General features: G+C 37.3%; 1 protein-coding gene across 1 annotated transcript in view; it reads right to left on the bottom strand.

The window, feature by feature from the left end:
- LOC107724570 (acyl-coenzyme A oxidase-like protein) overlaps positions 1–14,833 on the bottom strand; it is a 48,735-nt gene that overhangs the window by 7,782 nt on the left and 26,120 nt on the right. The window contains 2 exon segments of the mRNA XM_016533553.1: positions 5,345–5,443; positions 13,823–13,893. Coding sequence (XP_016389039.1) covers positions 5,345–5,443; positions 13,823–13,893 — 170 coding nt within the window.

Here is a 14,833-nt window from a genome sequence, read left to right as displayed (position 1 = left end):
GGGCCCTACTAATGTAGCAAACGAATATGATAAGCTCATTGTGAGAGTAAAACATGGGGACATTGTTGTTTATTTACTTAGCATTGAGTCTCTCCAACTAGGTGACAACGTAGTGTTAAATCACTATTCAACAGACACAAGCCACCACCACACTGCCGTCTATTGGACTGCAGAAAGATACTAACTTTTCAATCTGCTACGTTACAGACTGTACTGACAAACTATGCTGACACCGTGTCCGCGCCGCAACAGGACGCGACAAAGCGACCGTTGAAAATCATTTGAACTTTGTGTCAGCACGTCATAAATAGAACGAGGCATCAGTTTACTGCATCTAGTGTAGACAACATACACCGGATGCGCGCCGCGCGATGTGATAAGCATGAGTTCTGGGCCGTGGCGCGGCCGGTTCAAATATAGGTGCGGGTGGGTGGCGGGCGGATAATTTGAAGCAGCGGACTCAGGTGAAGTTTGAGATCATCCGCACATCTCTACACTACACTGACCTGGGTCGCCAGTAGCAAACAATGGAGCGTGCTCTGCTGGACAAACTAAGTAATTACACCATTCAGAAGCATTTAATCTGCATTATATGTTCTGTAAAAATAAAATGTTCATATCGGCGGCATATTCGCCGATACCGATATATCGGCGACTGGCTCATATCGGCCGATAATATCGGCTAAACGATATATCGGTCGGGCTCTAGTTACAACTATAACTCTTAACTAAGAAAAAAACATTTCTAAAACATTTAAAAAACTGGACGTTTTGAACGTTAGAATGTTATTTGACAAATGTTTTCATAACTTAATGAAATGTTAGCAACAAGTTCTTAGAACATATTTTTGTTAGTTATCTGGTTCTTAGTAATGTTTTCTAAACTTTTGCACAGAAAGGTTATTTATACATTGTTCATGGAATGTTTTATTTCGGAAACGTTTTAGTTGGATGTTTGTCTAACATTAAAAAAATGTTACTACTTGTTAAGAACGTTTAAGTAACATTGAAAAGTAACATTGGCATAATGTTTGGAAAATCATACAATGGAAAGAGAAAAACCAAGAGAAAAAAAAAAACATTTTTAAACCATTAAAAAAAACTGGACATTTTGAACATTCAGAGAACATTCATAAATAAATTTTTTGTAACTTTTTTTGTTTCCAGCCACCGGCAGCATTTCTGATCATTTTCACGAAAGTTTAATGGCACCCAGAATATGTTGTTGCATAGATATCTGAACATGCAATATGTCAAAACAAAGAACAGAGCCTCTACTTTTAAACAAAATAAACAAACAAACAAACAAAAAAAAATTTTCTAGCTTCATGGAATCTTTTTTATCAACACTTGAATGTGGGTAAGTTTCATGCTTGAGTCGTTCGCTTCCATCAACACATCCAAAACTTGCACGATCCTATACCACTTTCTGGATCTTCATTTAATTCGGTAACGTTAGGAAGTTTTGATTTATATGCTGTTTAATGCTTGATGATCGTGTTATTTTACATATGCATCTGCATACATACGCGCAGTGTTGAGAAGATTACTTTGGAAATGTAATAGGTTACAGATTACAAGTTACCCTATTTAAAATGTAATAGTAGTGTAACTTTTTCAATTACTTTATTAAAGTAATGTAATTGATTACTTTTGATTACTTTATGATTACTTTTCTACATTTCTAATGAATGTTTATTTGCAACCGTTACATTAAAAGTTCTCTCATGAACTGCACCTTCACTTCTATTTTTCTTTTCAGTCTCTTTATTTTGCCCTGATTTCTATCTCTCACATGACTTTAATACTCAAGATTTAACAAAACTATACTTTCTAAATTGCCTACATGTCAAAATTAGTACATCACTACAATAGCTTTATAGAAAAATCCTAATACTGAACATGAGTCATGTTTTTACCTTACAAAAATTAACCGTTTTTATTATTATTATTATAATTTTTTTGCAAATGGATTACCATTTGTATTTATTTTGACTACAAATTCCATGGTTAAACTATGGTTAGTGTAGCAAAAACCATGGTTAAACAATAGTAACCATTGTCTTTGGATTTATAGTAAAATCATCGTTAATTTTCGTAAGGGTTGTGTTGTTGTCTGCCCTAGCTCCCCCTAAACCTATTATAAAATATGATTATTTGTCTGCTAAATTACTACTGTAACATTACAATAGATAATAATGATGTCCTTTATACAGTATTTTGAGTGATGACTGATAAGCAATGGGCTGCTGCTGCTTAACTAAGTAAACAAAGACAAAACTACAATAGCATATTTACAGATGAAATTGACCTGCACTTGAAACCCTGAACAGTAGTGTTGCTTCTCTGCTCCACCTGTGCGCTTCCACAGTCCACTCCATTCTCTCTCTCGCATCGATTACTCTTGATCCAAACCGTTTGGCGGAGGCACGGAGAGCGCGCGAGCCGAAGCATTGCCAGGCGCGACTAACCGATTCATGATTTATTAGAGATTTAATTATCGAATGGCGAATTCGGAAATAATCGCTTTAGTACATTCGGCAGGCAATTATACAATAATAATATTAAAATAGCGGGCCAAATCGGCTGCCAGGCCACCGGGACAGTCCATGTCTGATTTCCACAGACACGCAGAACATGCAGGATTCATATATTGTCTTTTTGCGGCTTAATATTAAAGTTTTGCTTCTCTGCTCCACCTGTGCGCTTCCACAGTTCCACTCCATTACTCTGATCCAAACCGTCTAGCGGAGGCGCGGAAAGCACGCAAGCCGAAGCATTGCCAGTCACGACTAATTTAGTAACTGTAACTGATTACAGTTACATTTATTTTGTAATTAAATTACGTAACGCCATTACATGTAACTAGTTACTCCCCAACACTACATATGCGTTTGTTTCTGCTTCTTCTTCACCGTGTTTTGATCTAGACGTTTAATACTCTTTCAGAAGATGCGTAATAGCGCCTCCTAACGTACACCAGTGAAAACACAGAAAATTCTGTTAATGGCGGGAAAAGAGTTAATGGGAGCATTAGCAAAACGTTCTCACAACACAGCTCAGACCATTTGGCCTGAGAAAGGTTCAGATTTACTTTCAGCACGATGCGAGACATTAAAGATCTTTTGACACATTTGAGATCACTGGGGCCAAACGTGCAAAGTCCCAATTTGCTCTCCATTTAATCTCAGTGCTGTCTAGAAAGAACAGTCAAGTTATTACAGATCGCATTTGTGATTCTTATGTGCGTCCTTAAGTGAACAGCAGCTAATTATAAACAAGCGATCGGGTTATTTTCGCCACGTTATGCAGCCTGTCACATGGTAAATTATCTTCAATAAGCCATTGAAAACATATAACAATAGTTCATATGAGCCCGCTGAAAGGAACCGTAAGCACATGCCTTCAGTCACGTGCGGCGGCCGCTGCAGTCGCTCTGGGAGAACAGAGGGGGTTGTTTGCACAGAGACAGCGGCTGTGTTGGGTTTGCTCAAGTGGTAAACATGCAGTAAAGCACCTGCTGACCGCATACTGACAGACCGAAGTCAACCCCGCTGTCCTCTCGGCTCCTGTGTGGGAGAACCCCAGTGAGGCCGCCTGCCTGTTTAATCACAGCTAATTGTGAACAACTGGTCACTTTATGTGTGTGTGTGTGTGTGTGTTCAGTGGTAATGTTCACATTCTGCCACTCTGTCAACGCCGGCTAATGTGCGAAGGGTTAATGAGGAGGTCTAATCTGAAACGGCCTCGGATGGGCAGCAGAAAGGCTTTGCATCTCCTTAACTGCCTAAAGACTGATTGACAGCATGCTGATACCCTCCTGATGTAGCTGCTGGTCACATTCAAACCATCCTCTCTCCCAAGGTGTGAAAAATTCAGGTATGGTCACTTATTAGGTTTGCTAAAGGTATTCCTAGGTGTCGACCAACTAGTAACTCCATTACGTTCAATTGCTTGCCTAATGCTTTAGCTAAAGATGCATGAACCAAGCCAACAGGGAATGTTTTCACTAACTTTCACTAATGTTAAAGGTATATTAATGCTAGGACAAAACGTTCTTAAAGTAATGTTTATGGAATGCTCTTATAAATGTATTAATATTTGATATACATTCTCATAATGTTGAGAGAAAATGTTCTCAGAACAACAATCTCAAATCGTCCTAATTATGTTATTTGTTTCTTTTTTAGAACCTTTAAATAATGTTCTAATCACAACAAGAAACATTCTTAAGGCCCACTCACACCAAGGACGATAACTATAAAGATAACGATAAAGATATAGTTCTAAAAATCGTTCTCAATATTAAAGAATAGCAGCATCCACACCACAGCTATAACAATAAAAGCAAAGAGAAACAATATCGTTGGAATCACTTTCAGAACGATTTTTTCTAGCTGATGAACGATAAAAACATTGACAGCCAATCAGAATCCATCCTGCTATGATGAACTCGAGAATTTAAAGCGGCAGACGAGCGTGCGCTTGGAATAAACAGACGATATCGTCCGCTGGTGTGGACGCTAATATAGTTATCTTTATAGTTATCGTTCTTGTTGTGAACGGGCCTTTAGAATATTTAAAATTAAAAGACCAGATAACATTCCATTTTGGGTGAAAAAGAACATAGAACATTGTAGGAACGTTTTTGTAACCTTAACATAACGTTCTAATCATGGCAAGACAAATGGACATTTCAATGTTCTTAGAATATTAAAAATAAACATTCAAATACTGTTAAAAGTAATGTTAGCAAAATGTTGTAAAAATAACGTTCTAATCACGCAAGAAAACTGGACATATCAGTTTTTTTTAGAAACATCTCAAAACAATGTTCCCATAGCGTTTTTTTACAACCTAAATGTGTTACTTGGGTAATTCTCTGCATGCATTTGTAAAAGTGGAGATGATTTTTACGAGTATTTAAACTTTCATAGATATTTTTGAGCACCTAACCCTACCTCAAAAGCTAACCAGAAAACAGTATAAATGTATTACAAATGAGTCGTGTTGCATTCCAAGTGTTCTGAAGGTGTACAATGTCTTTTTAATGAGAACAGATTGAAACTTTAGGTTTTAATGGCTAAAAATGTCCCCACTCCTTGAATGTGGTCACATATCATTCAAAATATAAATCTGAACTTTAAAATGATGCATTATTGTGAATTATTGTGGCTGTTCAAATCATACCACAACATGCCAATGTTTTCTCATTTGAAAGCGAGTTCCTAGTTCATTGATATAGCGACACCTTTGGCGTCATAACAGTGACACTAAAGGTGCTTGACCATGCTTTAGTTTTTGATGTCTTGGGATTGAGAACGGTTGTCAAATGAGTGAATACCTGGCTGCGGATCTGTCGGCTGGTGTTGAGGGTCATGTAGTTGTGCTCCAGGTACCACGCTCTCTCCTGATACACCAGACTAGTGCCGTGAAGGCAGAACTGTACGAGAAACGGGAAAATATGCAACAGAAAAGACACATTAGTAACACAACTTAACACAAAGGCCTGATTTGCACATCTTGCATCTGATTTAATATTAACAGGTTGCAGTAGTCGCACTGCAATGCACACACTGAATGGTCACAAATGATAAAATGCATTACTTGTACAGTGCCTACATTGCAGCATGCTGCATGGTCAACTCTGTAGAAACTAGGGCTTGGAATCAATTAAAAAAAATTCAGAGGCATTGGGAATCAAGCATTGATTCAGTCAAAGGGAATCAGCTGCTCTTTAATTGCTCTTTTCAGTTTAATAGAGCTAATTATTCATTAATTAATACCTCTTGGTTGTTCGCGCTAATAGTGATGTGAAGTCCAATTCGTTTCTCCAAATCGGTTCTTTTAAATGGTTTGTTTGAATCAGTAAAAAAAAATGATTGCAGCCATTCTTTGACAACTTGTGATATGTTATGATATGCTGAAACATTCAAATACAGCCAATTTTATGAATGCATTCCTGAATATTTTCTTTCCTTCAATTAAGTTAATGAGGTTTGTTGTCACTGTTTCATTCTGTGATCCTGCATGTCGAAAAGCGCATGACTGACAAATACTGATTAGCCTACGTCTTGGACAAGTTTCCTACATTACATTTTGCACCTAAAACACTTACTACAGACATTGATGTACAATCACAGATTTGTTCTAGGTGTCTACAGTATATAAAAAGAATAAACTAGTCTTGTAAACTCAATGGTTTTTAGATAAAAGGGTAAAACTAGCTTGTTCTGTTGGTTTTGAGCCCCGCTCTGGACTACATGACGAGATAATAGACACTGATAATAATCAAGGAATACTAAGGATGTTTAAAACGAGGTAAGCCTTCATATCATGTAGTCACAGCGAGAACATATTCATCCAATCTTTAATTAATTAAAAAAAAAGAATCAAAACAACATTGAGAAATCGATTCTTGGAACCAACTTCCAGAATGAAGAATTAAAGTTCATTCCAAAAATTTCAGAATTAAACCGCCCAAGCAGAAACTGGTGAAATGCAATGCAAACCTATTTATCAACATGATCTTTTGAAATATAGGCTTATATAAGCAAATTAATGGCATGCACTATCAAACGCTGTCTGAAAAGTCTGTCGGGTCTGTTCCACATGCAAAAACAGACACATAAACAGCACTTTCAATTCAGCAAATCTGACTGGATCCAGACGATTCCAGCAGTTTACAGCTACAGTTTGAGGTTTGGGTTCAACTGGGTGTAAATGCGACACCCCTCCTTGTGTAGATTAGATTTCATGAGAATCAAGTTGTATAAGTTTGCAATCCCCCACCAGCAATCATTTTATTATTTAAGACATATTCAATACAGTAACCCAGAAATGCAGTCAGTTTTATTTAAATGCTGCTGATGCAAAATGTTTGAAACAGGCCTTAAGGGGCCAGTCACACCAAAAATAATAACTGTAAGGGTAAATACATTAGCATCCATACCAAAGCACAATAATGTTTTGTTTATTATAAGTGTGCGCTGCAGTTTTGTGTTCTGTGGCTTTAAATGTTTGAGTTCTTTAAAGTCAGGTAGATTCTGATTGGCTGTTGAGGTCAACGATATTGTTGTCATTAAAGTTGTGGTGTGGACTTCCCTATTCTCATATAATTAGAAAGATTATTACAATTTTATAGTTATTGTTACTTCCTGATTGTAACATTGAAACATAAATTTTCTGTAAAGCTATAAAACAATATGCACTGTGAAAAGTGCTATATAAATAAACTTGAATTGAAATGAATTGATTTGTTGTCTTCCTTGGTGTGAACAGAACAGCCCTTTCGTCTTGGCTAACCGGACTTTCAACTAAATGCGCATATGGACCATATTGCATTTATTCTGGCAAAAAACTACCAGAAATGACAGGAAGAGACCATTTGAATGACATGACTACCATCCAACTATCATCTGATTTATTGGCATAAAAAGAAGTGGTCATAGGTTTAATTCCCAAGGAAAGCGTGAACTGATAATACGTATAAAAGCGTCTTTAATGCATAAAAGTCTCTGCCAAAATGCATAAATGTAAATGCAAAATATGTCATCTTTAGAGGGGAAAATATATATATATATATATATAATAGGGGTGTAACGGTACACAAATATGACAGTTCGGTGGGATTATACCAGCACGTTTCTGAACCGTCCCAGAAGCGGCTCTCCAAGGCGTTTATACAGCGATCTGTCATGCCACATAAAAGACGGTCAAAACGCCATTTATTATTTGAATTTCCTGAGAAGAAAAAAAAAAAAAAAAAAAAAAACTGTATTCGTGCGGTACACATGCGTACCGAACCGAAAGACCCGTACCGAAACGGTTCGGTATGAATACGTGTACCGTTACACCCCTAATATATAATATTCTCAGCACAAAAATATACTGCAAATCTGTTCTCAACGAGATATTGTTTACATTCAACTAAAGGCTGTAATTCACCACATGACTTTTGTCCAGATTTGTAGACTGGATGAGTTGACACTTTTAGCCAAAAGTAAGAGCCTGTCTGCAGATTTTGACTGATTTAACAGAAAATGCTTCTGCGTTTATTTGTTGTGTTCGGAACGACTTGAAAGTTTAGTAGTGTGTGATCCTCAATCATGTATGCGTATGATGCCTAGCGTTTTAAAATATTTTTAAAAGCTGTGTAGTGTTTTCCAGCCTTAAGTGTGTCAAACTAAACCTCTACACATATTTCAAAGATTCAGCGACATGAACTTGACAAACTTTGGCAGATCAAACATTCATTATTGCTCCCTGGAACCTCATAAACTCCATTTGTTTCCCAGTGCACTGATAAAAACGTGCACCCTGACTTCTGGAAACTGTTTAAAAGTAATCAATCACAATTTCTTCCTACCATCTTTGTGTGCAATACGCACCAGATCTATGAATGGCGTGTCGCCGTCAAAGGCGGAGAGCATTCAGAATCAGCACAGTGCAAGGCCAAAAAATTTAAGTGGAAAATACTTGCTGACCCTTGTCTGTTAAGTTATTTATTTTCCATATCTGAAGGACCCTACACGAGCTGTAGGCCCCTTCACGTGCATCGACTTGAGTGAGTACAGGATGTCGTACAGAAGATGAAGGGGATGGAAAAACAGCAGCGGTACAAGCTAATATCTCTTCTCCTCAGAGGTGAGGTAGCAACTAAACCACCTAGATACATCAAAGAGCTGGACAGGAAAAAACAGAGCATGCAAAGCAATCAGTTGTAAAGCATGGACACTAAGAGGAATAATATAACCTTTGACCTGTAGCAAAGCGTGCACCGTATCCTCTTGTTTTTTAATTAACGCTGGATCAAAGCAATATAAACATATAGAGGCACATGATCTCTCTGGCTCTCATTCTTTGTGTTCTGCTCTCTTCCTCATATGCAAAGCAGAGAATTGATGGCTTATCGCAGAGCCATTAAGTTTCTTATCAGGCCACACCGAACGAGGGTTCGCCTGAAATGGAAGTCACCTTGTTGGCGTGTCAGCTTTGGGAACTGAAACCATGCGCATTACGCACAATCATCAGAACAACTGAACAGTAATTATTAAAAGCTTAAAGACCCCAAGAAATCTCTTGACAAGAGTAGTTTCCTTTCCTGTTTTGAAATAGGAAGTTGGGAACAATAAACAGCTAGTACGCTTCAATTACGTCACCGCCATGATTTGCTACTTGCTAGTCAGAAACAGTGGGATATTTTCTTCCTAGAATGAAATACTTTGCTTAAAGGTCAACTTAGTATGTATGTATATATAATACATTATTTAATTATTAATTGATTTGTGTGTGTGTGTGTATATATAAATTAATAAAATTATTTGTAATTATATATACAGTATATATACACACACACATACACAAATTATTTAAAATATATATAACCATTTATATGTACGTTTACATGCAACAGCGTTATATGCCGGCACACTGCCCACTAGGCTATCGGCGCTGACTGAAATTTACATTTTCATATTTTGTTTATTGCTAAATAAGCACATAATAAATAAATAAATACACACATACAAACATAAATAAATAAATTATTAAGCAGACAAATGTATAAAATAGGCAATGGAAATTCAGCTGTTAAACATGATTGTTATATATGTGTATGTATATATGTGTGTGTGTGTGTGTGTGTGTGTGTGTGTGTGTGTGTGTGTGTGTGTGTGTGTGTGTGTGTGTGTGTGTGTGTGTGTGTGTGTGTGTGTATATATATATATATGCGCACTGATGGCTTTAACGAAAGCATACAGTATACCATCAATTAACAACCTCACAGCTCACAGTAGGTCTGCCTTTAATGGTTTATAAGTTATTGTTTAAAATCAATTCCCCTATGGCGAAAATGAATGGGATTTTTACTTCTGTAACCCGACTTTTGCACTCTATAAATTGAAAACAATTAGTGTATATTGCACAATATTTATTAAGCAGCGAGTTAGTATTCCATTCCAAACAACCATTCAAAAATACTTCAAGTATCTGCACTTTTTACACTGATGCAACGCCAGGACAGATGCTATCGAGAAACATTCATTTTGAAATGTCAAACTGACGTAACGCAGGTCCCATGACTGTGCAAATCACAAGCGAGCTCCTCGGTGCCAATAACAGCAACAGAAGTTTGAAGAAACAGGTGGAAGTGAGGTTTTCCTGTTCCTCACTGCGCTTTGTCTCTCGATCACAGGACTAGTGTGACAGCACACCTCATGACCTGCCAGGAACCAGGTCATTATCTGTGATTTATTCATGCTAGGTGCTCTCCAGAGGGCCTGACAGCTGCTGTCAGCAGGTCTGAGATCAGTGTGGTTCTGCTCCGGTGCTCAGCAGCTAATCTGATACTCATATGACTGCCGCGCACATCCTGATACTGCTGCGTCACATCACTGCCAATGACAGTTAATGTGTAAATCCACCCGTAAGCCACAATGAATGACTGCTGAAATCGGTTTATCATAAAACTGAGTCACGAAGAGCTGAAACAAATAGTTCAGCTAAAAGTTACATTTCTGTCACCATCTACTCATCCTCATGTCATTGCAAACCTGTATGACTTTCTTTCTTTTCTGTAGCTCATACAGAGATTTAGGCTGAATGTTCACTCTGCTCCTTTTATACAAAGTACTAAGAGATTCAGGCTCCTAAAAGGACAAAAAAGCACCATAGAAGTAGTTCATACAATATATATTTTAATTTTCATTTCGGCTAGTCAGTATACATGCGTTGACGTATTTGAACACATTACACTTCCATAACCTTTTCCCCCGTTCGTTGTGCAACTCATCAAACTTTTGCAAGCAAAACCACTAACTGTAATTTTTTTTGTGGGGTTTTCTTTAGAATTTTCTTCACTTGCATCAAAAAGTTAGCTTTTTTTGAATTCTGAATGGTTGCACTGCATTTTTATAGATGCTTTTTATGGTGTTCTAGGTGGTTGTTAAGGCATTGCTTTGTGGTTAACAGGTTAAGGTGTTCGAGGTGTTTGCTAGAGTATTTTTAATGATTGTTAGGGGATTGTTACTTGGTTTTTTGAGTGTTGTAGGTGATTGATAGGGCATTGCTTTGTGGTTGCTAAGGTGGTAGTTGCTAGAATATTCTGAATGGATGCAAGGTAAAAAGCTAATTGGTTTCTTGGGTGTTTTAGGTGGTTGCTAGGATGTTGCTATGCAGTTGTTAAGGTGTTCAAAGTGGTTGCTAGTAGGGCTGCCCCCGACTAAAGATTTTTCTAGTAACTAGTAGTCATTCATTTTAGCCATTATTCGACAAATCGCATGTTAAATATATACTGGGGGTGGGAACCATAATGAGCCTTTAATATATAGCCTACTGTATCAAAGCTTGCTGCAAAGCACTATGAATGTGTCCAAAAAAATAGCATGGAGATATTTTAATTATGTTGAAGTAGATGATACTGACTCGCATCTCCGCAGTGGATGAGCCTTCAGAGAGAAATGCATAGAGATTGCATAATCGGAGAGTATTTGTTTTGAATTGGGTCATTTTGAAGTAGACATTTCAAGCTTTCTATAAATACATTTCTCATGTCTGTGAGGGAAGTAGCCTATACGTTGAGTTTCGGTTCATTTTTTATGACGCATAAAAACGTTCACAGAGACGTCAGAAAGCGCACCCTGTTTGTTTTCTTTATTTTACAAAAGCACAATGTTTCGTTGTTATTGAGTATACATAAATAAAAGTAGACCCTTTACAGTTTCGAATGATGCATTACTCTCATCTGCATGATCAAAAATGACGGCATATTTTAAACTGTTTCCATATTTGAATCTGCTATCAGGAAAAACATGCTAGTGATCGTGCTGGCGCATGTCTTGGATGTTTAAATTTTAAATGGTAAGCCATATTTGAGGATGATAATTCATAGGAAAACATTTGGATTTCCTGATATACTATAATTACCAGCTGTTAATGCAGACAGGTTTTTTCTGTGACTAACCAACTAATACATTTTTGGTTTACTAACACCATGTCTACATCGGCTATAGAACTCATTATACTATAGAACTCATTATAATCAGTGACCCTGTCTACAATGGATGCGGCACGACGTGACACGACAAATCCCCGACAGTAAACTGATGCCTCATTCTATTTATGACATACTGGCACAAAGTTCAAATGATTTGCAACGGTCACTTAGTCACATCCAGCGTAGATAGACTTTAGCTGTTGTGGCACAACACGACAACTGTCGTATCCAGCTCATCAACTAACATTTAGTCGACTATTAGGAGGGCAGTTGCTAGAGTATTTTAAATGGTTGCAAAGTAAAGGCTTCATGCACGTGCCGCCTCAGATTTTTGAGCCAAGTGGATTTTGAATGCAGCTTCCAAACGACAAAAAAATTGCAGAATTATATTTTTTATATTTGATACGATCACACTGGCGTGATTAGAACATTTAGTGCGGCACAACAACAGCTGCTAAATTCAAAATCTGCGTTCGCTGGCTACAGCGCTGCACATTAAAACCAATCACTCACGATTCTGTTGAGCTTGTGAATGCAATGGCCAATCAGAGGCGTTCAGATGAGTCATCGCTGAAACACCGGTGATTTGCTCAATGCGTGCGTTTGCTGAATGAATTCTGCTCTCTTGCGAACTCTCTCATCAGAAACAACAAAGTGCAGATGTGCGTAAGATATTCATTTCACAGTGTTCAACTTCAGTGATTATAATGGAAGTTTTTGAGAGTGCTTGAACTCTGGCTAGACTGAAGTCAGTGAATATGTTCTTTGATAATGTAAATGTTCTTTGCTCTCTTTCTGTACAATGAACGTGTTATAAATAGCAACTTACAATGTTTTTATTGAATTCACGTTAAATACAAAGTCAGTTGTAATAAAATTATTTTATGGAGCGACACCCATATGTGGTACTTAAGTAAAAAGATGCGTAGTTAATAGATTACACTAACATTAGGTTATTTGCCCATCGCCCATTATTGATCAACTACCATGATCTATAAAGGTGCAAAATGCATTTACTTACACATACTTGAAAATCGAGATATTTCATGATATAGGTAACATGTTATTTCAAATAAAAAACATAAGTCTATATATCAGTTATACAGCGCTATTGTGGCTGCTGTGTGTCACATGACAAGCATAACGAGCTCCCCACCTCTTCACTCGTGCCCCCTTTAAAATAATGAGTGCATGACGCCCCTGTTGCACAGGTATTGTTTTTTGGTTGCTACGGTGTTCTAGGTGGTTTCTTGAGTATTATAAATGGTTGAAAAGTATTCTGGGTGGTTGCTTACTGGCCCAAGTCAAAAGAGTCTACCCAAAAGACACTGTCTGTAAGCAAAAACCCAGAACCCCAAATTATTGTGGTGATGACTTTTGCATGGAAAGCACCACTCTTTTTTTTTTTTTTTGTAAAATGAAAAAGTGTAGCTTGCTTTATCATGCTGGCCCTTTACACTAATTTAGCCCCTTTTCTCAGTTTTGCAGCCTGCTTTTTCCAAACACGTGGTCAAGAGTGGAATCCTCTGAAATCTCCCTGCGACTCTGAGAAGCTCAGTTTATTGTTTTTTGAGTGGGCATGAGGCTGTTGTTGTTGTTTCTGAGAACTTTCCATTGGATTGCAGCCTGCTTTTTCCAAACACGTGGTCAAGAGTGGAATCCTCTGAAATCTCCCTGCGACTCTGAGCTCAGTTTATTGTTTTTTGAGTGGGCATGAGGCTGTTGTTGTTTCTGAGAACTTTCCATTGGAACCGGCTGATGAGTCAAAAGACAAAAAGAGTGTCGTGCAGCGGCAGACAGAGCAGAGAAACAGCACTTCACACGTACCTTGGTGAGCAAGGCACGGTCCTCTTTGATATGGCATTGTCGTACGGCGAGAGCAAACTGCTCCAAAGTCACTGCAGAAACATAATAAGAGCAATTAATAGCATAATAGTGAAATTAGGAGGTGCTGCATTAAACATTTTTCCCCTGAGGTCCAAGTTATTTGCATCAAAAACAGTAAAATATTGGATTTTTTAATGATTATTTTTCACCTTCTCCCTGACCCCTAAAATAAAATGGGACGCTTTGTCTTTAAGAAACACTCCTTTCACATTTGAAATGAGAAGCAGTGCTTTGATGTACCAAAGTCTGCTGCACCCCCGGGCAGATGTTTTCTATCTGGGCAATATTTATATCGGCTTGAAAGAGGAAAGACCAAAAACAATATAAAACAGAAATCATTCAAATCATCATATTTTGGATTCAGCTAGTGAATTAGCATTCTAGAGTAAGCAAACTACCAAAAATGTGATGAATATCTTTTAACTGAAAGGCAGGACTTTCCCAGCTAACAAAAATATGTTCTAAGAATGTTTTTCTAATGTTCCAATTAAGTGACAAAAACATTATTTCGGAATGTTCCAGATTTTAAAATGATTTAAAAGTTTCGATATTCCATTTGATCCTTTTGCAACATTCTGGGAATGTTACTTTTGAATGTTACATTCTGAAACAAGTAGTGACATTAAAAAAAAAAAAGTTAGACAAATGTCCAACTGAAGTTTCACGATAAAATATCAATAATTTTTTTGTGCTAACATTTTGAGAATATTATTAAAGTCCAGATTACTTTTAACAAATGTTCTATTAATGTTACCGGAAGAACGTTTGATCATAACTTTGAAAGAACCTTGCCAGTTCTGAGAACGTTCCATGTGCCGGGTTCAATCCTACAGGTGTATTATTGAGAGTAAATATTTATTCACCTGATCACTCATCATTCAATAACTGCACTTTTTGCATTTGTAAGGAAGTCTAGAGTTCTGAACGTTACAGTACATTTTCATAGTGCAT

Source organism: Sinocyclocheilus rhinocerous, unplaced genomic scaffold (genome assembly GCF_001515625.1).
Source record: "Sinocyclocheilus rhinocerous isolate Xijiao unplaced genomic scaffold, SAMN03320098_v1.1 scaffold304, whole genome shotgun sequence".
NCBI classification, from domain to species: Eukaryota; Metazoa; Chordata; class Actinopteri; order Cypriniformes; family Cyprinidae; genus Sinocyclocheilus; species Sinocyclocheilus rhinocerous.
The sequence above is the reverse complement of the archived record's forward strand: the minus strand, read 5'-3'. Positions and strand labels throughout refer to the sequence as shown.